This window comes from Lampetra planeri, chromosome 39 (genome assembly GCF_965212315.1).
Source record: "Lampetra planeri chromosome 39, kcLamPlan1.2.h2, whole genome shotgun sequence".
In the NCBI taxonomy this organism is placed as follows: domain Eukaryota; kingdom Metazoa; phylum Chordata; class Hyperoartia; order Petromyzontiformes; family Petromyzontidae; genus Lampetra; species Lampetra planeri.
In genome coordinates this window covers 6530813-6555631 of record NC_136145.1, presented here as the reverse complement: position 1 = coordinate 6555631, position 24819 = coordinate 6530813, and the positions used below count along the sequence as shown (strand labels likewise).

General features: G+C 47.1%; 3 protein-coding genes and 1 long non-coding RNA gene across 4 annotated transcripts in view; 1 reads left to right on the top strand and 3 right to left on the bottom strand.

Moving 5' to 3' along the window:
• The window catches only part of LOC144731553 (procathepsin L-like), a 429171-nt gene that overhangs the window by 319989 nt on the left and 84363 nt on the right, over positions 1–24819 (top strand). The gene's annotated exons all lie outside the window — the stretch shown is intronic.
• LOC144731384 (uncharacterized) lies at positions 69–17245 on the bottom strand. Its single transcript, XM_078612402.1, has 9 exons — positions 15888–17245; positions 14290–14357; positions 13568–13725; positions 8400–12400; positions 7470–7534; positions 6445–6480; positions 4411–4553; positions 1389–1504; positions 69–74 (listed from the first exon to the last, which is right to left on the bottom strand). Exons 1-9 carry the CDS (start codon positions 17121–17123, stop codon positions 69–71), a joined length of 5829 nt encoding a protein of 1942 aa, XP_078468528.1. The 5' UTR covers positions 17124–17245.
• Positions 18907–21921, bottom strand: LOC144731383 (uncharacterized). Its single transcript, XM_078612401.1, has 2 exons — positions 19582–21921; positions 18907–18991 (listed from the first exon to the last, which is right to left on the bottom strand). Exons 1-2 carry the CDS (start codon positions 21591–21593, stop codon positions 18907–18909), a joined length of 2097 nt encoding a protein of 698 aa, XP_078468527.1. The 5' UTR covers positions 21594–21921.
• Positions 21977–24722, bottom strand: LOC144731409 (uncharacterized). The gene is made up of 3 exons (XR_013587952.1): positions 24627–24722; positions 24371–24528; positions 21977–23035 (listed from the first exon to the last, which is right to left on the bottom strand). It is a non-coding gene; the product is annotated as an uncharacterized LOC144731409 (long non-coding RNA).

Genomic DNA, 24819 nt, shown 5'->3' with positions numbered 1-24819 from the left:
TGGTTTCGACTCAGGAAGCCAAAAACTGCACAAAAAGTTTGGTGTTGATGCTTGATATGGAAAATGTTTCAGCTCTAAGAATCACAGCGACAGTTTGACTTGTCGTGCGAAACATGTAAACGCAGAGGGCGCACAGAATAAAAGGGTGATAATGTTGGTCACGTTGATGCGGTGGTGGTTGTTTTTGGTGGTGGAGGTGGCATTGGTGATGTCGTGGTGGTAATGGTGCGGGCGGTTGTGATAATGGTGATGCCGTGGCGTTAGCATTGTGGTTGTTGTGCGATGGTAGCCGGCAAACTGTTCGTGGTGCGCCACGTGTCCCTGCGCCATGGGCGGATGCTCCCCCACCACATTGAAGTCTATGGGAGCCTTTAACATTGAAGTCTATGGGAGGATTTAACATTGAGGTCTATGGGAGCCTTTAACTTGACGTCTATGGGAGGATTTAACATTGAAGTATATGGGAGGATTTAACATTGAAGTCTATGGGAGGATTTAACATTGAAGTCTATGGGAGAATTTAATATTGAGGTCTATGGGAGGATTTAACATTGACGTCTATGGGAGGATTTAACATTGAAGTCTATGGGAGGATTTAACATTGAGGTCTATGGGAGGATTTAACATTGAAGTCTATGGGAGGATTTAACATTGAAGTCTATGGGAGCCTTTAACATTGAAGTCTATGGGAGGATTTAACATTGAGGTCTATGGGATGATTTAACATTGAAGTCTATGGGACCCTTTAACATTGAAGTATATGGGAGGATTGAACATTGAAGTCTATGGGAGGATTTAACATTGAAGTCTATGGGAGGATTTAACATTGAAGTCTATGGGAGGATTTAACATTGAAGTCTATGGGAGGATTTAACATTGAAGTCTATGGGAGGATTTAACATTGAAGTCTATGGGAGGATTTAACATTGAAGTCTATGGGAGGATTTAACATTGAGGTCTATGGGAGCCTTTAACTTTGAAGTCTATGGGAGGATTTAACATTGAAGTATATGGGAGGATTTAACATTGAAGTCTAAGGGAGGATTTAACATTGAAGTCTATGGGAGGATTTAACATTGAAGTCTATGGGGTAATTTAATATTGAGGTCTATGGGAGGATTTAACATTGAAGTCTATGGGAGCCTTTAATATTGAAGTCTATGGGAGGATTTAACGTTGAAGTCTATGGGAGGATTTAACATTGAGGTCTATGGGAAGATTTAACATTGAAGTCTATGGGAGCATTAACATTGATGTCTACGGGAGGATTTAACATTGACGTCTATGGGAGGATTTAACATTGAAGTCTATGGGAGGATTTAACAATGCAGTCTATGGGAGCCTTTAACATTGAAGTCTATGGGAACATGTCCCTGAGCCCCACTGACCAGGATGAGGCAGATGAGGAGGATCAGGAGGAAGAGGGCGAGCAGACTCAGCAGGGTGATGAGCACGGGCCAGATGACCGACCCGCCCAAAACCTCCACGTCTTTCAGCATCACTCCTGCCGAGAGAGGCGGGGGAGGTTGGTTGGAGGTCACGCCGGTGGTCACAACCCACGTCCGTGTCAACACGGTACTCGGTAGTTAGTCCGTCCCGTGTCACCGACACATCGAGCGATCGAAAGCCTCCGAGACGCTCACCATATCGTGCCCTTTCATTCGATATGAGGAAGCCACTGGAGCAGGGTCGGTTTCTTCATTAGGGCGATTGGGCGACGCATTGTCATTCAACCACAGAGTCACGCTAGCCGTCACTGTGCCTCTGGATATAGTCCAATCAGCGTCATGTCACGTTCTGTGGAGTACCGCCTCTTTTTGGGCGATTTCACTCCGGCTGAGAATCGCCCCGAGTGGTCCCATAGACTTACATTCAAAGATGTTTTTTTTCGAACGGGGGCGCTGCAATGCATTCTCTATGGCTTCCGGGAGGGCTCGCCCTAACGTGCTTACGTCATCATACGTAAGCACGTTTCATCCAACAATATAATTTATCGCCACCTAGTGGAATCTTTAATAAAAGAAACTTGAGTGGATTGTATATTAATAGTGAGTATAGAAACAAACAAGATGTATTGTAAGAGTCACTTTATTTTTCATTAATATTAAAGAAGTGAAGTTGCCTTTACATGCTTAAGCTGTTAATTTATCCATTGCATGGGTGGACCTTATCCTTATCAATCATCCAGACATTTGCCCCCCCTGAGAGATTTTGCAGGAGACGCCACTGCACTGGAGCTATGAACTTTTAAATCATCTCGATTCACAAACTCATTTATTTAGAACTGCTTCTTGTTTCTAGTTTGTTGTGCTTCCCCCACACCTCCGATTAGCGTGGTCGGCTACGTACGGTGCGAACAAAGTTCAACATACATGCCGTACGCACAATCGTCATGGTCGTATGGTCGTGTGCCCTCGATCGGAGGTCTTCCCGCACGACTCCCGTTTCAGCTCATCAGCGGTCGGCCGTGCCAAGCAATGCCTCGACTTCATCTTTATCTTCCTTTGTCGATCTTGTTCCAATTTTATTCCCAGTGCCTGATCGGTGCGTCGTGTCCCTCGACCAAGGAAGTTATGGTAAGGTTGTGATGATGTGTCGACATTGGTAGATTTATTAATTACATTTATTTTGTGTATATATATATAAAATGTGTATCTTCTTCTATATATATAAAAGTCAAAACTTGTGTGTGTGTGTGGGTTTACGTAAAAAAAGAAATAACCAGAAACCACGCCGTAAAACCCGCGGTGAGCAAGCGCTGTTCCTTTTTCACATTCGTCAACTTAAAATGAGTTAAATGAGCGATTTAGTACGAATGTGCGCTTCCCTTTTATTTATTTATTTATGACACGTGCACGACCATACCAACTCAGGCGCCTTTGGTGGGGGGGACGGCCCATGCCAAGTCGCACGCCTTCGGTGGGAGTGAGCGGGACAATTTATTTTGCGTTAAAAATGCTTTAAAAATACACTAAATACTGACGTTAATTCTTCACTGTGTGATGTCCCCCCCACCCCGATGCGTGCAGTTATTACTACTATACAGTCGCTAGATGCTACCACTATAGGCCGTACATATTACTGCAGAGCGGCCGTGGAGATTGTGGCTGGGGGTTGGGGGGGGCTTAGGGGTAGCAGCCCAGCTGCAGCCTTCCAAGGTGCCATAATCTAGGCGAGGCCGGAGGCTCTGCACGGAACTAGGCCTCACCACGCCACTCTGTCAGGCGAGTACTTTGTGCTATACAGTCGATAAATACTGCTATAGAGTCAGCATGTACTACTGTAGTGATAGCAGGTACCACCACAGTCGGTATGCACTGCTGTAATCATAGCAAGTACCACCACAGTCGGTATGCACTGCTGTAATCATAGCAAGTACCACCACAGTCTGTATGCACCGCTGTAATCATAGCAAGTACCACCACAGTCGGTATGCACTGCTGTAATCATAGCAAGTACCACCACAGTCGGTATGCACTGCTCTAATCATAGCAAGTACCACCACAGTCGGTATGCACTGCTCTAATCATAGCAAGTACCACCATAGTCGGTATGCACTGCTGTAACTATAGCAGGTAGCACCACAGTATGCACTGCTGTTAGATTTTTAAGAGTAGTTTTGAAATATTTTTAAGATCCCGGCAACGCCGGGTACTTCCTGCTAGTATATATATTTACTTTTCCCCCAATTATTCCAATTGGACCACTAGATATCATGGATGGGATGAAGAATCCATTCGGAAATCTCGCCGAGGATTGCCACCTGGTGTGGCAGCATAACAAAGTTTGACATAAATTATTTTGTAAACCCCTTTGCTCCGACTTTTTATCTTCATACAATACGGGGCGTACTTTCAAACAAAGACAAAGATCCCCCGTATAGCCTTTACAGACGTTTATAGAAGCTGCTGTTAACGAGCACCTATGAAGGCCAGCACAACACACGAGCGGTGGGTGGCTAGCATTACGCCTGGCCGCCTTTGTCTCCCTAGTAGCAGTTTATAAACACACCACACCAGGAACTCGTTTGAGGCTGAGTTAACCTAGGGGGGGCCCAGGACCGGTTCAGATAATCGTTGGAACTCCGGTGGCCAAGTTTGTGGCACAGCACGTTAGCCGCTGCACTACCACTCTCCACTACCGTGCACATTCACACACACTCTGTTATGAGATTGGCATGTGTCATCACGTGACAATCAAACTGAGATTTTAATTCCCAGATCAGCCATGTTCAGTCACCTCACTGCACATGACCATCGACTTGTTATATTCGAGAACCCGAATTAATCACAGGTGGCGGTGGCTAATATAGTACCCAGGATTCAAATCCATGCTCTCAGCGGTGCCGGGCTCAGCGCTCCGACGCCGTAGCCGCTGGGCCAGAGCTCCCGAGGCAACACTCCGCCTCACCGTGTTCGATGCACGACACGTTGGTCGGCTGCCACCCGGACAGCACGGAGGTCGAGTTGAGGTCGAGACGCGAGAGCACCGTCTCGAACGCGTACTCCGTGTTGTTCCGGAAGAACTCCTCCACCGTGGTCCCGTTCGTAAACCTGTGAAGGCAAAATTTGAGCGAGCGTGTTAACGATTGCTCCTGGTCCGCAGAGCGCTTGGAAAATAGGTCAACGTGGGACTTGCGGGGACTATGTGGTGGCACGCGGCAGAGAGCAGTGCGGTGAAATCGTTCCTGTGCTGTACTTCTGGTCATCCTCGATGGTTTAAGCTCCTTTGTCAAGGAGCTTAAACCCTCATCACGTGACCTCTGGTCATCCTCGCAGCAGGGGCTTTTGGCTGGCCATCGAACAGAGACGGTCACCACATCGTATGCTTTCTGATGTGCTTCTATGGCCGTCCTTCCAATATTAGGAAGCCACTGGAGCTTTGCACTTTTAACTCATCTATGTTGAAAACTAATTTATTTTGTCGTCCTTCCCCCGCACCTCCAATTAGCATGGTTGGCTACGTACAGTGCGAAAGAAGTTCAACATACATACTCCCAAATGTTCTATACCTTCATCAATCGGCACTGAGCAGCATTGGAAGTATGGTCACATAATTTCCGTGATCTAGAGGCCTTCATCCAGCAGTGAATGCAGACAGGGCTGTACAGTAACGCAATGCTCTGTGTCTGTGACAAGGTCAAGAGGTTTATTTTGGGAGCAGAGTGGATTTTCGTAACAGAAAGGTTTAGTGACTTACGCTACAGGGAATTTAATATTTAACCTTGATTCATTTTTCGTGCAATATTTTCGAGCCAGTTTTTTTTTAATTCTCATTTCTATCTCGCGCCATTGCTTCGATACTTTATTTTTCTTCTCCTTTTTCCTTTCGTTTTGCGTTTAGAATGTCTGTAATCCAGCCCACTCTTGACAATTCGACTATCCTGGTCTCTTGAGGTTTCACCGAGTGTAAAAAACAAAACAAAACAAAACCCCATCAACTTATTTGGGACGGCATCAACAGCATTTGCTACGATAACATCTTGACTTTGACCGACCTACGAATTCCTTCAATTGAGTCCAATTGTACGCTTGGTGTCATGTAATGAGATACAGAATTCATTTATAAATATCGCAGAACAGTTTAACCCCCCCCCCCCCATGTGTCAAGCAATGGCTATAGAAGAGATATTTCAGAGGACCTTTACCAAAAAACATTCATTCAAGTGGCTCTCAACGATGGAGTTCATATTCCACTGCAGGAGTTCAATCCTGACAATGGTCTGATGATGCTGGATGCACCTACCAGCATAATGTCCATACTCAGTTGTTACACGTGTGTGGATTGCTCTCCACCATATAGGTGCTGGTGTGCTGACGCAATGATACATTGGAACGATTGTTTACCTGACAACTTAATCTGTTTGGCTGCGTCGGGTGGAGGAAGGTGTAAAACACACATTGGCATTTAACTCACACGATCGCCCATGCACTCTGCTGCGAGAGCTTTTGTCACGTGACAGTCTAACCCTTACGTACACATTTTCAATTCGCTGAGCTGGAATTTAGCCAAATAAGTGGAACATCAAATTTATTGATGTTTTATTTGTGCAGTCGACCAGCAAAATGGGCTGAGACCACAAAATCACAAAGCTTGAGAAGCTGGCTAACATCATGGGTGGCTGAACCATTTTAATCGAGCTTCTGGATCTCAGCAGTGCCGACTCAACAACGCTCTTACCTCTCGGCCACCCGGTCGCCTGAGCTTGCACGAATTTCCTCTAGACCAGGGGTCGGCAACCTACGGCTCCGGAGCCGCATGCGGCTCTTTACGGGCTGTTTCTTGACAATATTTACGTATGTACAGTATGTACTCAGATGCATTGCGGCTCTTGAAATACTGAATTTTGTACCGAATTGGAAAGAAATGGCTCTTCTTGTTATTTTGGTTGCCGACCCCTGCTCTAGACGAACCAGCGCTTAAGAAGTGCACCGCGTCACTTACCCGATGGTCACGCAGTAGGTTTCATTCGAGACATTTCTGTTTGAGGAAATAAACACAAAAAGGGGGAAGTGCACGTTACAATGGACGTTCACATTTGTGCAACTGAGAAATACGCAGGATATTTTCGCGCTTGCTTGTATTTATTTGCAATTCGCGTGGTGGGATTCTCGGTGTATAATAAGAGCACGGATATTTGTCAGCAACCCCCAATGACCTGCGTGGTGAAGTATGGTCAAGCAACCACATGACTGAAGTGGCATGGCGGAAGCCTTCATCCAGTAGTGGATTGACAATGCCGTATTTTACCTTTTCTCATTCACCCAGGGAAGCCACACTGAGTCAGGAGGGACCTGCAATTGCGATTGTTTGGCCAACACCAATGACACCACAAGTTTTGGCTACAGAACCGTGGGAGAATGTACAAACTCCACAACACAGAAAGACACCCGCTTCAGTAATCTAGCCCAGGTTCTTCTTGCTACGACGCATAAGGGTTATCACTGCGCCAATGGCGGATCCAGGATTTTCAAGTAGGGGGGGCAACCCCTCCAGCAATGAAAAATTAAAGGAGTTGTTAGTAAGTAAGGACTTGTCCCTTGCTTTTTATTCGACGCGTGTGCGGCGATGGCACGGCCATCGACCGAGGGTCGAATTCGAACCGCGTTGTGTGATCGGCATCGCGCTCACTGAAGGTGAATGCCTTCAGGGAAGTTGTGTACTGTCGACGCAACTGCGCACAATTCTGTGAGTCACTTATAGGTGCTTTGCCATTACTTATTGCCAATTATGGACTCACACTATTGTCCTATCATCTCATAGAGTCCCTGGCACGTAATAATATGCGACACAGTGGCAGTGGAGGTGGCAAAATGCCGATTTATTACAAATAAATCCCAATGATCCCCCCCCCACTGGCTCCGCCAGTGCAATGTGCCAGCCTGCCGCTCAATCATAATAATATTCATACTACGGTGTTATTGTCATTGCATCTGGTGTCTTCTGAGTCTTTTCAGAGTTGCTTCTACCTTATGAAGACATCCATGTTGTGTGAATACTTCTCAAGGTCCGTGTTGTTCATGAGCTGAGTTATCTGAAACATAAATCCGCGTAAGAGCATTGACTGAGGCTTGCAGTGCACCATCATCGGCTGTTACGATCTGTCTGCTGCTGGATGAACGTCTTCCCCAAGTTGGCCCCATCTCCCATGGTCCCGAGAAGTAACAATCCACTTAACAACGCCACGCTACTGAGGGGAGCGGTAGTGTAGCAGTTAGCGCGCTGCACTACGAACCCGGCGACCCGAGTTCGATTCAGGTTCATGGCCAACACCAGTGACGATTTTCAGAACCGGTCCTAGGCGGCCGGGTGTGGTGCTGGCCACCCACCCCCTCGTTCGTGATGTTGGCCTTCACAGGTGACTGCTTATAGCACTTGCCCCAAAAGTCGGTTAAGGATATACAGGGGATCTTTGTCTTTGTTTGTCTCAAAAATGTTCTTGAAAGTCAGAAACCGGTAGCTTCTTCCAGTGGAATTTACTGACGAATACACCCATTTAAGAAACGTATCCCATTCGTCTTAACTGCCACGCCGGGAGATGGAATCAAATTGGAGGTCCAGTGTGGTGCTGACCATTGCTCCACTATGGCTGCTCTATTCTTTTCTCAGTTAAGGTCACAATGTCGTGGTTATATTGCTCTAAAACTCAATATATCAAGAGCCGCAATGGACTGTGGTGAATACGAGACGGCCGTCCTTAACAAATAACGTGACAAAGTAGGTTGACGACCCCTGCTCTAGACAATTCAACGTGTGTCAAACTGGCAATAGATTTGACCATATTTAGTTTTTTACATGCATAGTTTATATACAAATGTTGACATACATAGTTTTTTTACATATGCATACATACACAGTTACAACCCTACAATGTGGCAGCAAACAATTGTCGCTCCCACCTCTTGCAGAACGTGCGCCGTAAAATTCCTCAATGTTTCGTCGTCCAGGTCGCTGCCGAGCGGCCCCTCGCTCGGCAGCAGGAAGTTGTAGATCGGCACAAACTCTAGGGGCGTCGGTTCGTCCGCCGGAGTCGGGGAGAACGGAGGAGCCCCCGTGGTGGTGAGGTACGATGTCGTGGCCACGTGCTCCCCCTGTGTGGTCGCGCCCGTGGGCCCCGTCGCCGGAGCCGACGTCCCGTTGCCCGCCGGCGTAAACATCCTGCCGCCCGGCTTTCTCCTCCTCGGCCTGGAGGTCGTGGATGCCGCTGGCGTGCTCGCGGTGGTCTCGCCGTCTGTTGGGCCTGCCCAGTCCGGCTCCGCACGATCGCCGGGTGCAAAGATCGCCGTCAAGTTGGCCGGCGCCATCTCCGAAAGCGTCGACGTGTCGCCGGTAGTCGACGGCGCGTCCGGCGCCAGCGTCGTGCGGGCGGTGGAGTGCGCCGACGAATCGGGAGGCGTGTGAGGGTGCGTCGCTGTCTGTGTTGGGTCGGCTGTTGACGCTTTCGGCGGCGGTGGTGGCGGCAGCCTTGGTGGTGCCGATTCTGATGTAGGCGGCACAGAACCGGTCGGTGAATCCGTCGCTGCAGAGGTGTGACCGGTAGAAGAAGAGTCGCTCGCCGTGTGTGCGGGCGTCCCCGACGAACTGGTGTCCGCGCCTGGAGAGACTTTGGAATCTCCAAGCGGAGGCAATGCTGATGCATTGTGAAGAGGCGAAGACCCTGACACCCATGCGGAAGTCGTGTAATCAGTCGAACGCGACGATGGTTGCGTCGGAGATGATGGTGTGACCTGTGACGCGAACGATGAGGCATCGACGGAAGGTGTGTGTGCCTCATCAGAAGGCATCACTCTCGGAGTCAACGGTTGCTCTGTCGACACGTCGCCACGTTCCGCAGGGATCTGCGGCGATGAATCGGTGGACGGCGTTGACTTTGGCGGCTCCGGTGAAGTGGGAAACGTTCCCAGTGTAAGTGGGGACACGGCGATGGTCTGCTCAGAAGTTCTGAAGGACGTTGCTTCCGGTGAGGATGATGATGACGCTGACGTCGGCTGCTCACTGGGAGAAAAACCGGGCACAGGAATGAACCCCGCAGCTGACAATGACGAAAATGCTGCGGTCGCCGAGGAGTGGCCAGTCGATGTAAATCCGATGTCTGTAGACGCCGATGAACCAACCGTTACTGCTGTGTGCAGGGATTCTAAAGATACTGATGGAGAGGTCGCATCCAGGAATGTTGACGACTCGGCCGTGCAATTGTCGGTGTGTGCTGCAGGAGTTGGCGCCGTCACTGATGAAACTGCGGTCGAGGCTGCCCCAGACTCCGACGTTGGTTGTGACTCAGCACTAGACGGTAGGGTGCCATCAGGCGAGGTAGCGGATGACACCACAATCCACGGAGGCAGATCAGAAACGGCTGTGACCGATGTGATCGGTGCAGTGGAAGCCAACGTATCTGTCTGCTGGGACTCCGGTGACGTGAGATCAGTCACGGTTGATACAGGAGAAGTAGACAAGGGTGACCCTGTTTTCCATGATTCTGGTGAAGTTGGTCCTGATGTTTGGTCAGATGAATCAGATGTTTGATCTGAATATAGGTCAGTAGAAGCAGAGTCACTTGGGGACACAGAAACAGATGTTGCCTCAAAGGTTGTTTGTTGTGACACAGGAGATGTGGAGAAGAGACTCAGAGGTGATGATGTTAGTACAGTCGAAGCAGCTGCCACATCTGGTATAGGAGAATCAGACGACACTGGAGATTGGCTTGGGCCCTCAGACACAGGAGATGTCGAAGCCACAGACACTGGCAATGAATCCGGTGATAAAGAATAGTCCGTAGTAATCCACGATCCAGTTGGTTCTGATGACGATGATGTTGTTTGCCACGATTCTGGAGATGTGGATTCATATGCAGATAATCCTGATGTTTGGTCAGTTGAATCGGATGTCATAAGAGATTCAGATGAATATAGCTCGGTAGAAATAAAATCACTTGGTGACACAGAAACAGACGATGCCTCAGATGCTGTTTGCTGTGACACTGCAGATGTGAACATTGGGCTCATCAGTGATGATGTGAGCACAGTAGCACTAGAAGCAGCTGTCACAGTTGGTACAGGAACACCTGAAGCCATTGTCTCTGTCTGCTGGGACACCGGTGATGTGAGATCAGTCACGGTTGGTACAGGTGAACTAGACAGCGTTGATACTGTGTGCTGTGATTCTGGAGATGTGACGACTGAAAGGGATGATGCTGGAGATTGACTTGAGCCCTCAGACACAGGAGATGTAGAAGCCACGGACACTGGAGATGAATCCGGTGATAAAGAATAGTCTGTAGTCATCCACGATCCGGTTGGTTCTGATGATGATGGCGTTGTTTGCCACGATTCTGTAAATGTGGATTCAGATGATGCTGATGTTAGGTCAGATGATTCAGACATCGTGACAGTTGGAAACAGCTCGGTAGAAGAATATAGCTCGGTAGAAGCAGAGCCACTCGGCGACACATATGTTGCTGGTATTGTTGATAATTGGGAAACAGGAGATGTAGGCACGGGACTTATGGATGCGCTTTGCTGCGTAAAAGTCAGTGAAGTTATTTTGGAAGCAGCCGTCACAGTTGACAAAGGAACACTTGAAATTAACGTTTCTGTATGTTGAGATACTGCAGAAGTGGCATCAGTAGCAGCTGATAGAGGGGCACTTGGTGAAAATGAGAAGTCGGTCAACGGCGATTCTGGAGACGTGGCAGTTTCATCGAATGAAATTGATGGCACCGGAGATTGACTTGGGCCTTCAGACGCAGCAGATGTAGAAGCCTCAGACACCGCAGTTGACTCAAAGGAAGACGATACAGAGGAGACCATGGTCGATGATGGGCCACTTGGCACTGATGAAGATGCTGTCGTTTGCCATGATGCTGGTAAAGTTGGTCCTGATGTTTGTTCAGACGAGTCAGATGTTTGAGCCGAATGGAGTCGAGTAGAAGAAAAATCACTTGGTGACACGGGAACAGACGATGCCTCAGACGTTGTTTGTTGTGACACAGGAGATGTGGACAAGGGACTCAGAGGTGACATTGTTAAATTGGTCACAGTTGATATGGGAACACTTGGTAACGATGACCCCGTGTACTCTGATTCTGGAGATGTGAGAGATGAAAACGATGATACAGGAGATTGACTTGAGGCTTGAGACGCAGCAGATATGGGGCTCATAGGCGATGATGTTAGGACGGTCACGCGAGAAGTGGCTGTCACAGTTGACACAGGAAGACTCGAAGCAAACGTTTCAGTCTGTTGAGACACTGGAGAAGTGAAATCAGTTGCAGTTGATACAGGAGAACTAGACAGTGCTGATCCTGTGTGCTGTGACTGTGGAGATGTGACAGATGAAACTGATGATGCTGGAGGTAGACTTGAGCCCTCAGACACAGGAGATGTAGAAGCCACAGACACGGAAGATGAAGCAGATGGAGATGATACAGAAGAGTCCATCGATGTCCAAGATCCAGTAGGTGCTGACGTCGATGGTGTTGTTTGCCAGAATTCTGGAGATGTGGATTCGTATGGAGATGATGCTGATATTGCATTGGTAGTCAGTGTTGAAATTTGCTCAGTAGAAGCCGAATCACTCAGCGATACGGACACAGATGCTGCTCCAGATGTTTTCTGTTGTGATACTGGAGATGTAGACTCAGCAGTCTCAGCTGACGATGACAATGACGATGATGACGGTGATGTCAAAGTCGCAGTCGGTGCGGATGTCTTGGAAACAGTCGTCACAGTTGTCACAGGGGCGGTACGTGACATCCCTGTTGGTACCGACTCGAGCAGAGTGGAGGTATCAGCAGCGGTGGTAGGCGAATGGCTTTGCTCGGATTCACTCGCTTCGCTGGAGGAGGCGGTCAGGGATGTGTACGGTGTCGTGAGCTGACATTTGTCACCATCCTGATGTATGTCTGAAAATGAGAAAACCAGCAAATATTAATAATAAACAGCTCGATAATAACTTCATCATCATCATCATCAGCCACTACTGAATGAAGGGCTCTCAATTGACGTCACCATCCCTCATGGACCATACTTCAGTAAGAATTGGAGAAGGGGGGCCCTGGACCGGTTCAGATATCATACGCCACTAAAATTAGCCATGGTCGGGAATCGAACTCGGGTTGCCAAATTTATCAAAATCAGAATTTTTACTCATACTGGAGGAATCCGATGAGCTATAAAGCTCATTTTCACATGTCCAGTCGGGGCAGGTCAGAATGTTACAACAAACAAGTACAAAAACATGATAGGAGTGCAACGTATAAGAAAGCGAAGCAAATCACAAAAAAATTACAATCTATGAAAAACTAAACATTTTTTTTATTTTACCAGGTAAGGCCCACTGAGCTATGTAGCTATTTTTAAGAAGTGATCTGGTCACAAATAATAGTGGACATTTATGGCAGGCAAATAATTTAAATAAAATAAACTCCACCCCAAAGGGCCTTTTACTGAGATAAATAAAATTTTGGTATTTCAAAAAGCAAAAGGCCTTTCACCGTTATCGGAAAATGGTTGTTACACATTTTCTTTATGCTGTATATCGACAATGCCAGCCATCTTATTATTAAAATCCGTACACTCCACCTACACAGGGTGGGTTTCAGGTCAAATATTTCAAGATATCGGATGATCTGATATTCAGGACCAATTTCCCATTTATTCTTGTATTATAATATTGTCGAATTTAAATGTATATACTGCTTATAATTTCCATGAATTACAAGAAGAAATGTAATAATTTTAGTAATTCTAAGTATTAACATTTGAATACAAAGTGTGTAAAATAAATAAAACCGTAATTGTAATGTAAAGCTTTCTATATTTTAATCCTGTTATATATATTTTTAAGTTATTTCACACGTCGTCACAGTTACGCCACGTAACGGCACTTTGCTGGGAAAGGAGCAGAAGAGATGGGATAGGGGCGATGCCATTTCCTAAAATATCGCGTTTTCAGATCAATCTGAAACAACGCCAAAACAAATCTGGATCGTCCAAAACTTTGTAAGTAGGCCAAATATTCAGATGTTTCGGATTAATTGGAAAACCAGGAAGACGTCCGTCATGCCCACCATCCACAGAGTTGCTGCCACAGGCAAGAACGAATGCCCCCAATTCATTTCCTCCGTTTGTGCCATCAAGGAATTCCTCGTGAACTTCTTCTGCCAGGATGTCTTTGTCTTTTGGCCTTGTAAACTTTAGGGTTCCGTGGCAGTCCACCGAGCCTTCCCTAGGGAACAAAAAAAACAAGGCCAAACGTGTAAACGACAATCACGATGCGAGCCAAAGACTTCATAGTTTGTTTTGGATTTAACTATGTGTTTGGAAAAGCAGAGATGGTCAACTCCGATGGTAAGCGACAGATGCACCGCAGGCTACATAAACCACTTCAAAGGAGTGTAACGATCAATTCTTCTTCTTCCGTATGGATATGGCTTGATAACCTGAATGTGAAATTGTAAGTTGTTGCACTGCATCTACATCAGAAGCCGTACGACAAGCAGAACGGTCAATTGTATTGTAAGAGACATTTGTGGGTGAGGCAGGGATTAATCAAGTTGATTTTGTTTAACCAAGCGAGGACTCAAGAGACCAGGATGCAACAGTGACCTGGGGACAAAAGCAGGAATGTAAAGGTACAGCAATTAAGCAAAATATAAATGAGAACAAAAAAAAGACAACCACGTGAAACGGCACCAGTGACACTGGCCGTGATGGCTTCTTTGACTTGACCTGATTGTCGCTTGCTGCTGAGCAAACTTCGGGAGCGAGAGAATGTAAGGTGAAGTCTCACCTGAACGAATGCATCCTGCTCCGCTTGAAGTATTTCGACAGCGGACCGCTTTTGTAAATGGATTTCACCTGTGGAATGCAATATAACAGGCACACACAATTATAGCTCACATGCTATTCCAGTAGTTCAGTGAAATTTATATATATAAAATCGCAAATCTGTCTGTCTGTCTGTGTGTGTGTCTGTCTGTGTGTCGCCGGACCATACGCAGTTTCATTGGACGAAATGTGAGGGATTTGCGAGACACGATTGGTCCGTTTGGTTTTCCACGGCGGTTGCCCCTGGCAACGGGTAGCGACGCATTCGCTGCCGGGTGGACGCCATTTTTAATTCCCGTTAAAAATATGCGCACGCATTAACACGCGACTCTGAGGTAAATTCATCAAAGTTTCACGTCCTCTTCACTCCCCCCCCCCACCCCAATGTGTGCAATTACTATTATAGGGTCGGTAGATAATAAAATTATAGCGATTAGACAGTATTATTGTAGCGCGGGGGGGGGGGGGGTAACGGCCCCAGTACCCAGCCTCAGCCGGGTGGGCAATTTAGGCGAGGCCGGAGGCTCTGCACGGTACTAGGCCTCGACACCCGACCACACTATAGGCCGTACATATTAAACTAGTTTAAATGATATACTGCACAGTATTTTCTAAGACATTATATGCACAGGATGTCAATTAAGATTTCACACATCAAAGATGCATAATTAAACAGGCACCTCCAATTAGCACGGCTGGCTACGTGTGGTGCGAAAGAAGTTCAACGTACATACGCACTTTTTTCCTTGTGTAAGTTTGCTAAAAGCGTTCTGGGAGGACAACAATTAGGTAGCCTGGCACCACTTTTTTGCACTTCACTGTTGTTTGAGTCTGGGTGAGCTCGGGCTCATGAAGATTACCATTCGATGGGTGATCAGGAGCCGGCAGTAAAGTAAGCGTGATCACTGCTTTCCACCGTTACCCCCTTGTGCGCATGCAACTGTTATGGCTATGTCAGCGTACTCCCGCATGTGAAACATTCTTTCAGGGTATATCATGGGAACTTTTTCGCCAGTATCAAAGTATTAAAAATAAGCATAGGTTTTACCCTTGTATGTTCACCACAAGTAGCTGTGGTTATTGCACACTTGATTCCTTGCAAAAGGTATATATTTGGCGTTTGAACATCTTAACACCTGTTTTATTGCCAGAAAGGGTAAAACCTATTCTTCTTATTCATAATCATTCAGGGCTTGGCCAAGCATCCCAACGCTAGGACCGCCCTCCTAAAAAGTTCTTTGTTGCTATTGATTATTGTTGGCTGAGACATACTGTAGCTAAAAGGTAAAATGTAGGATTCATCCTTCAACACGATACGCTGTTTTTACAGCAAGGTTGGCAATGGGCCCCTGGTGCACGGAATAAAATGGGGGCCGCCCTGAACCAATTTTTCACTCTTCATGGCCCCGGTACCTGGGCCCCTCTGGCTCATGGGTCCTGGTGCAGTTGCACCGCCTGCACACTCCGTAATAGATGCGCAACTGCAAAGATGAACAACGGCCTTTACCGGTAAATGCATGTCCAACATACATTCATTCGGAGTCACTCAATGTTCCATACCTCCTGATTCAAATCGCTTGATAGTTGTCGGAACTCGCCCGAGTTCCGATCACTAAGCTCCGAGACAAACTCCTTGTTGAGAACTTTGAACTTGAGGCTGAACGTCTGCTCGTCGGGGGAGTCGGATAAGCGAGGATCGGGGGCCGCCCTGGCGACCATTGTCTCGTTCAGCGTCGCCGGGGCTTCGGAGGCCCAAGACTCGGCGGCTGTGGTCAGGGCGACGGTCGTTAACGTGGGGATGGACGAGAACGTCGCGGTCGGCAGTGAAGCTGAAGACGCGACGGCCTGCGATGGCGTTGAGGAAGCCGTACTAGGCGATGCTGATGATGCCAACGATGGCGTTGTTTCTTGAGATTTCGGAGATGTTGATGCAAGAGAATCAGAGGGAGTCGCTTCCTCCGTGCGCGTGAGGTGGCTTGACTGCTCAGACGTAAAAGTGGATATTGTGCGTGAAGAGGCAGATGTAGAAGCCATGGATTCCGATGATGAAGTCGCTGCAGGTGGCAGTGAGGAATATTGAGCCGATGGTGAGCCACTGGGTACTGAGGAGGACGGTGTTGTTTGCCGCGATTCTGGATGTGTCGAAGTGAATGAAGTTGGTCCCGAAGTTTGGTCAGACGATTCGGATGCCGTGAAGGTTTGAGGGGAAAATATATCCGTGGAAAGAGAAGCACCTGGTGACGCAGACGCTGCATGTGTCGATGACAATCGAGAAACGGGGGATGTAGACACGGGGCTCATAGGTAGCGGAGTTATCCTAGAAGCAGCTGTCACAGTTGAGACAGAAAACCCAGAAGTGAACGCTTCAGACTGTTGTGACTCTTGCGATGTCACAGCTGATGGAGATGCACTTGACGCAAATGACAAGTCGGTGAACGGCGGTGATTCTGGAGATGTTTGATCAGATATGTCAGATGTCACGGCTGTTTGAGATGAATATAGCTTGGTAGAAGCAGAATCGCTTGGTGACACAGAAACAGACGATGTCTCAGATGTTGTTTGCTGTGACACTGCAGATGTGGACATGGGGCTCATAGGTGATGTTAGCACAGTCGCGCCAGAAGCAGCCGTCACAGTTGGTACAGGAACACTTGAAGCCATTGTCTCTGTCTGCTGGGACACCGGTGATGTGAGATCAGTCACAAATGGTACAGGTGAACTAGACAGAGGTGATCCTGTGTACTGTGATTCTGGAGATGTGATATCAGTCACAGATGACACAGGAGAACTAGACATTGGTGATGCTGTGTACTGTGATTCTGGAGATGTGATGTCAGTCACAGATGACACAGGAGAACTAGACAATGGTGATTCTGTGTACTGTGATTCTGAAGATGTGATGTCAGTCACAGATGACACAGGAGAACTAGACAATGGTGATTCTGTGTACTGTGATTCTGGAGATGTGATGTCAGTCACAGATGACACAGGAGAACTAGACAGAGGTGATCTTGTGTACTGTAATTCTGAAGATGTAATGTCAGTCACAGATGACACAGAAGAACTAGACAGAGGTGATCCTGTGTACTGTGATTCTGAAGATGTGATATCAGTGACAGATGACACAGGAGAACTAGACACTGGTGATCCTGTGTACTGTGATTCTGGAGATGCGATATCAGTCACCGATGACACAGGAGAACTAGACAGAGGTGATCCTGTGTACTGTGATTCTGGAGAAGTGATATCAGTGATAGATGACGCAGGAGAACTAGACAGAGGTGATCCTGTGTACTGTGATTCTGGAGAATCAGATGCCACAAGAGGTTGACTTGTTTCAAGAGAAAGAGCAGATGCAGAAGCCACAGAAGAAGATAGGGATGATACAGAAGAACCCCCAGGTGATGATGGGCCACTTGGTGTAGATGATGATGATGATGACAGTGTTGTTTGCCATGATTCTGGTGAAGTTGGTTCTGATGTTTGTTCAGATGAGTCAGATGTTTTATCTGAATATAGCTCAGTAGAAGCAGAGTCACTTGGGGACACATAAACAGATGATGTCTCAGAGGTTGTTTGTTGTGACACAGGAGATGTGGAGAAGAGACTCAGAGGTGATGATGTTAGTACAGTCGAAGCAGCTGCCACATCTGGTACAGGAGAATCAGACAGAGGTGATCCTGTGTGCTGTGAGTCTAGAGATGTGATATCAGTCACAGATGTCACAGAAGAACTAGACAGAGGTGATCCTGTGTACTGTGATTCTGAAGATGTGATATCAGTGACAGATGACGCAGGAGAACTAGACATTGGTGATGCTGTGTACTGTGATTCTGGAGATGTGATGTCAGTCACATATGACACAGGAGAACTAGACAATGGTGATTCTGTGTACTGTGATTCTGAAGATGTGATGTCAGTCACAGATGACACAGGAGAACTAGACAATGGTGATTCTGTGTACTGTGATTCTGGAGATGTGATGTCAGTCACAGATGACACAGGAGAACTAGACAGAGGTGATCCTGTGGACTGTAATTCTGAAGATGTAATGTCAGTCACAGATGACACAGAAGAACTAGACAGAGGTGATCCTGTGTACTGTGATTCTGAAGATGTGATATCAGTGACAGATGACACAGGAGAACTAGACACTGGTGATCCTGTGTACTGTGATTCTGGAGATGTGATATCAGTCACAGATGACACAGGAGAACTAGACAGAGGTGATCCTGTGTACTGTGATTCTGGAGAAGTGATATCAGTGATAGATGACGCAGGAGAACTAGACAGAGGTGATCCTGTGTACTGTGATTCTGGAGAATCAGATGCCACAAGAGGTTGACTTGTTTCAAGAGAAAGAGCAGATGCAGAAGCCACAGAAGAAGATAGGGATGCTACAGAAGAACCCCCAGGTGATGATGGGCCACTTGGTGTAGATGATGATGATGATGACAGTGTTGTTTGCCATGATTCTGGTGAAGTTGGTTCTGATGTTTGTTCAGATGAGTCAGATGTTTTATCTGAATATAGCTCAGTAGAAGCAGAGTCACTTGGGGACACAGAAACAGATGATGTCTCAGAGGTTGTTTGTTGTGACACAGGAGATGTGGAGAAGAGACTCAGAGGTGATGATGTTAGTACAGTCGAAGCAGCTGCCACATCTGGTACAGGAGAATCAGACAGAGGTGATCCTGTGTGCTGTGAGTCTAGAGATGTGATATCAGTCACAGATGTCACAGAAGAACTAGACAGAGGTGATCCTGTGTACTGTGATTCTGAAGATGTGATATCAGTGACAGATGACGCAGGAGAACTAGACATTGGTGATGCTGTGTACTGTGATTCTGGAGATGTGATGTCAGTCACAGATGACACAGGAGAACTAGACAATGGTGATTCTGTGTACTGTGATTCTGAAGATGTGATGTCAGTCACAGATGACACAGGAGAACTAGACAATGGTGATTCTGTGTACTGTGATTCTGGAGATGTGATGTCAGTCACAGATGACACAGGAGAACTAGACAGAGGTGATCCTGTGTACTGTAATTCTGAAGATGTAATGTCAGTCACAGATGACACAGAAGAACTAGACAGAGGTGATCCTGTGTACTGTGATTCTGAAGATGTGATATCAGTGACAGATGACACAGGAGAACTAGACACTGGTGATACTGTGTACTGTGATTCTGGGGATGTGATATCAGTGATAGATGATACAGCAGAACTAGTCAGTGCTGATTCTGTGTACTGTGATTCTGGGGATGTGATATCAGTGATAGATGACACAGGAGAACTAGACAGAGGTGATCCTGTGTACTGTGATTCTGGAGATGTGATATCAGTCGCAGATGACCGAGAAGAACTAGACAGTGCTGATCCAGTGAACTGTGATTCTGGAGATGTGATATCAGTGACAGATGACACAGGAGAACTAGAGAGTGGTGATCCTGTATGCTGTGATTCTGGAGATGTTTGATCAGATATGTCAGATGTCACGGCTGTTTGAGATGAATATAGCTCGGTAGAAGCAGCATCGCTTCGTGACACAGAAACAGACGATGTCTCAGATGTTGTTTGCTGTGACACTGCAGATGTGGACATGGGGCTCATAGGTGATGTTAGCACAGTCGCGTCAGAAGCAGCCGTCACAGTTGGTACAGGAACACTTGCAGTCATTGTCTCTGTCTGCTGGGACACCGGTGATGTGAGATCAGTCACGGTTGGTACAGGTGAACTAGACAGTGGTGATCCTGTGTACTGTGATTCTGGAGATGTGATATCAGTCACAGATGTCACAGAAGAACTAGACAGAGGTGATCCTGTGTACTGTGATTCTGAAGATGTGATATCAGTGACAGATGACGCAGGAGAACTAGACATTGGTGATGCTGTGTACTGTGATTCTGGAGATGTGATGTCAGTCACAGATGACACAGGAGTACTAGACAGTGGTGATTCTGTGTACTGTGATTCTGGAGATGTGATATCAGTGACAGATGACGTAGGAGAACTAGAAACTGGTGATCCTGTGTACTGTGATTCTGAAGATGTGATGCCAGTCACAGATGACACAGAAGAACTAGACAGAGGTGATCCTGTGTACTGTGATTCTGAAGATGTGATATCAGTGACAGATGACGCAGGAGAACTAGACACTGGTGATCCTGTGTACTGTGATTCTGGGGATGTGATATCAGTGATAGATGATACCGCAGAAGTAGTCGGTGCTGATTCTGTGTACTGTGATTCTGGGGATGTGCTATCAGTCGCAGATGACCGAGAAGAACTAGACAGTGCTGATCCTGTGAACTGTGATTCTGGAGATGTTTGATCAGATATGTCAGATGTCACGGCTGTTTGAGATGAATATATCTCGGTAGAAGCAGCATCGCTTGGTGACACAGAAACAGACGATGTCTCAGATGTTGTTTGCTGTGACACTGCAGATGTGGACATGCGGCTCATAGGCGATGTTAGCACAGTCGCGTCAGAAGCAGCTGTCACAGTTGGTACAGGGACACTTGCAGTCATTGTCTCTGTCTTCTGGGACACCGGTGATGTGAGATCAGTCACGGTTGGTACAGGTGAACTAGACAGAGGTGATCCTGTGTACTGTGATTCTGGAGATGTCATATCAGTGAATGATGACGCAGGAGAACTAGACAGAGGTGATCCTGTGTACTGTGATTCTGGAGAATCAGATGACACAAGAGGTTGACTTGTTTGAAGAGAAAGAGCAGATGCAGAAGCCACAGAAGATACGGATGATGCAGAAGAACCCCCAGGTGATGATGGGCCACTTGGTGTAGATGATGATGATGACAGTGTTGTTTGCCATGATTCTGGTGAAGTTGGTTCTGATGTTTGTTCAGATGCGTCAGATGTTTGATCTGAATATAGCTCAGTAGAAGCAGAGTCACTTGGGGACACAGAAACAGATGATGTCTCAGAGGTTGTTTGTTGTGACACAGGAGATGTGGAGAAGAGACTCAGAGGTGATGATGTTAGTACAGTCGAAGCAGCTGCCACATCTGGTACAGGAGAATCAGATATTGGTGATCCTGTGTACTGTGATTCTGGAGATGTGATATCAGTGACAGATGACACAGGAGAACTAGACACTGGTGATTCTGTGGACTGTGATTCTGGAGATGTGATATCAGTCACAGATGTCACAGAAGAACTAGACAGAGGTGATCCTGTGAACTGTGATTCTGGAGATGTGATATCAGTGATAGATGACACAGGAGAACTAGACATTGGTGATCCTGTGTACTGTGATTCTGGAGATGTTTGATCAGATATGTCAGATGTCACGGCTGTTTGAGATGAATATAGCTCAGTAGAAGCAGAGTCACTTGGGGACACAGAAACAGATGATGTCTCAGAGGTTGTTTGTTGTGACACAGGAGATGTGGAGAAGAGACTCAGAGGTGATGATGTTAGTACAGTCGAAGCAGCTGCCACATCTGGTACAGGAGAATCAGACAGCGGTGATCCTGTGTGCTGTGAGTCTGGAGATGTGATATCAGTCACAGATGTCACAGAAGAACTAGACAGAGGTGATCCTGTGTACTGTGATTCTGAAGATGTGATATCAGTGACAGATGACGCAGGAAAACTAGACAGAGGTGATCCTGTGAACTGTGATTCTGGAGATGTGATATCAGTGATAGATGACACAGGAGAACTAGACATTGGTGATCCTGTGTACTGTGATTCTGAATATGTGATATCAGTCACAGATGACGCAGGAGAACTAGACAGAGATGATCCCGTGTACTGTAATTCTGGTGATGTTTGATCAGATATGTCAGATGTCACGGCTGTTTGAGATGAATATAGCTCGGTAGAAGTAGAATCGCTTGGTGACACAGAAACAGACGATGTCTCAGATGTTGTTTGCTGTGACACTGCAGATGTGGACATGGGGCTCATAGGTGATGTTAGCACAGTCGCGTCAGAAGCAGCCGTCACAGTTGGTACAGGAACACTTGCAGTCATTTTCTCTGTCTGCTGGGACACCGGTGATGTAAGATCAGTCACGTTAATTACAGGTGAACGAGACAGTGGTGATCCTGTGTACTGTGATTCTGGAGATGTGATATCAGTCACTGATGACACAGGAGAACTAGACAGCGGTGATCCTGTGTACTGTGATCGTGGAGAAACAGATGACACAAGAGGTTGACTTGTTCCAAGAGACAGAGCAGATGCAGAAGCCACAGAAGACGATACGGATGATACAGAAGAACCCCCAGGTGATGATGGACCACTTGCTGTAGATGATGATGATGATGACAGTGTTGTTTGCCATGATTCTGGTGAAGTTGGTTCTGATGTTTGTTCAGATGAGTCATATGTTTGATCTGAATATAGGTCAGTAGAAGCAGAGTCACTTGGTGACGCGGAAACGAATGCTGCCTCAGAGGTTGTTCGTCGTGACACAAGAGATGTGGAGAAGGGACTCGTCCGAAGTGAAAGAGGCGATGTAGATATTGCGCTGACAGACGACGCTTGCCCTGAGGACACAGTCGGTGGGATCATCGTAGAGGCAGCCGTCACAGCCGTCACAGGTGCACTTGATGTTCCTGCTAGCGTTGATGCATCGGTTTGGTCAGATTTAGATGTCTTTCCTGGGAGCGTGGCCACGGTCGTGTAAAGAGTTGTGAACGTACAATCTTTGGCATCCTGATGTACGTCTGAAAAGATACAAACATTAAGTTAAATAACAAGCAAGGAAATATTTAGCACACGCCACGAGATTTGAAACTCATTTCGAAAGCAGCAGTCGAATTAGGAGGGAGCTCGCTCAGGAGCGTGACCTCCACGGAAACGGAGTCTGACGAGTTGGGGGTGCTATTCATCCAGCAGTGCATAGAGCATGGCTATTGACAATGACAATAACTCGGGGTGCGACAAAGGAGGGGGAATTCAGTCTCTGACTCGTACTGTATTTCAACGCAGAATCGGAAGACTCATAAGTTTATTCCTCCAAGTAAAGCCCCATTGGGCTAAGAGGCACTTTTTCAAGGGTGACTCGGCAGGCAGACAATTAGTGAGCAGGTGGGTGAGTGGGTGAGTAGGTGAGTGAGCTGGTGATTGAATGGGTTAGTGAGTGGGTGATTGGGTGTGGTAGTGGGTGAGTGGGCGTGTTAGTGCCTGAGTGAATGGGTAAGGTGAGTGGGCGAGTGGGTGAATGAGTGAATTAGTGGTTGAGTGTGTGCGTCAGTGGGGGGTGACTGGGTGGGTGACTGACCAGGTGAGTGGACGAGTGAGTGGGTGAGGGGGGTGAGTAATGCAAATTGAGCTAAGAAGCTCTTTGCGAGGGCGACTCGACCGGCAGACAACATCAAAGCGCTGCTGGGCTGTCATCTTGTTTAAGCTCTAAATGAAACGTAGGCTACAAGCTCCCTCCCCTTAAGCAGTCAAATCAACGCCAATCAGCATCACCCACGGTTCTGAGACGCAGCAACACTATGTAGCGTCTGCACAACGAGCCGCTTCGCTCCGTCTCCGCGGACGGGGTTCTTGCGGGCACGTTTACTCGATGAAAAGGAGTGAAATATACAAAGGCCCAATATTCGGGAACAATTGCCAATGACTTGTTAGACTATAACTGTATGCAATCCAGATCTCTCATGAATATGTGGAAGTGATTGCTACAAACTTGACGAGCGTATTTCTGTACATGTGCTCTAATGAATTATTTTCAGTAACACTCCAAGCTTAATTTCCGTTGCGTTTTTTTCCGGCGTCGGCGATCCGTAAAGTATTTCTGCAGTAGTGCACACCCACGTGTGACGGGGCCCACTCCACTCTACGCAGTGACCTGCGGACACATCCACTGAGTGAGACATGAATCCTTGAGGTGAGGGGAGGAACGAGGGAGGAGGAATGAGCTGAGAGAAACTTGAGATAAGGGGATTCGCGAGGAGGCTGCGGCAGAGCCACTCGACCCATCATCCATGTGGGGTCTATAAAACATGAACCGCTTTGTGCGAAGCGCCGGTAACAACACGTTGCACGGTACGTACCATCTACCGAACTGCTGCCACATGCAAGGGCAAATGGTCCTAAGGCATTGCCTCCAGTCGTTCCGCCGACGAACAGCTCGTGAACATCTTCTGCCAGTATCTCCATGTCTTTTGGCTTATTAAACTTCAGAGTTCCACCGCAGTTCACCGAACCTTTGCTAAGAAATACAAAAATATATATTCACATGTGAGTCACGCACTGAAAACATGCGACATTAGAGAAATTGCCATCAACTGAATGTTTTATTGTTCTTACTCCGCGAGTTTACACAGGAAAGCTGCACTAAGTCTACTCTGCCTCACGGCAGGTGTTTTGCTCCACGGCAGGAGTGGGGGTGTGTGTAAACAGGAATTTCCTGTTTTGAGGTTGAGTTTGATCACATGACCAGGAAGTTACAATTTGACAGTCTCTCAGCCACGAGGCATGGGCCAGCCATTACACAGAGTTC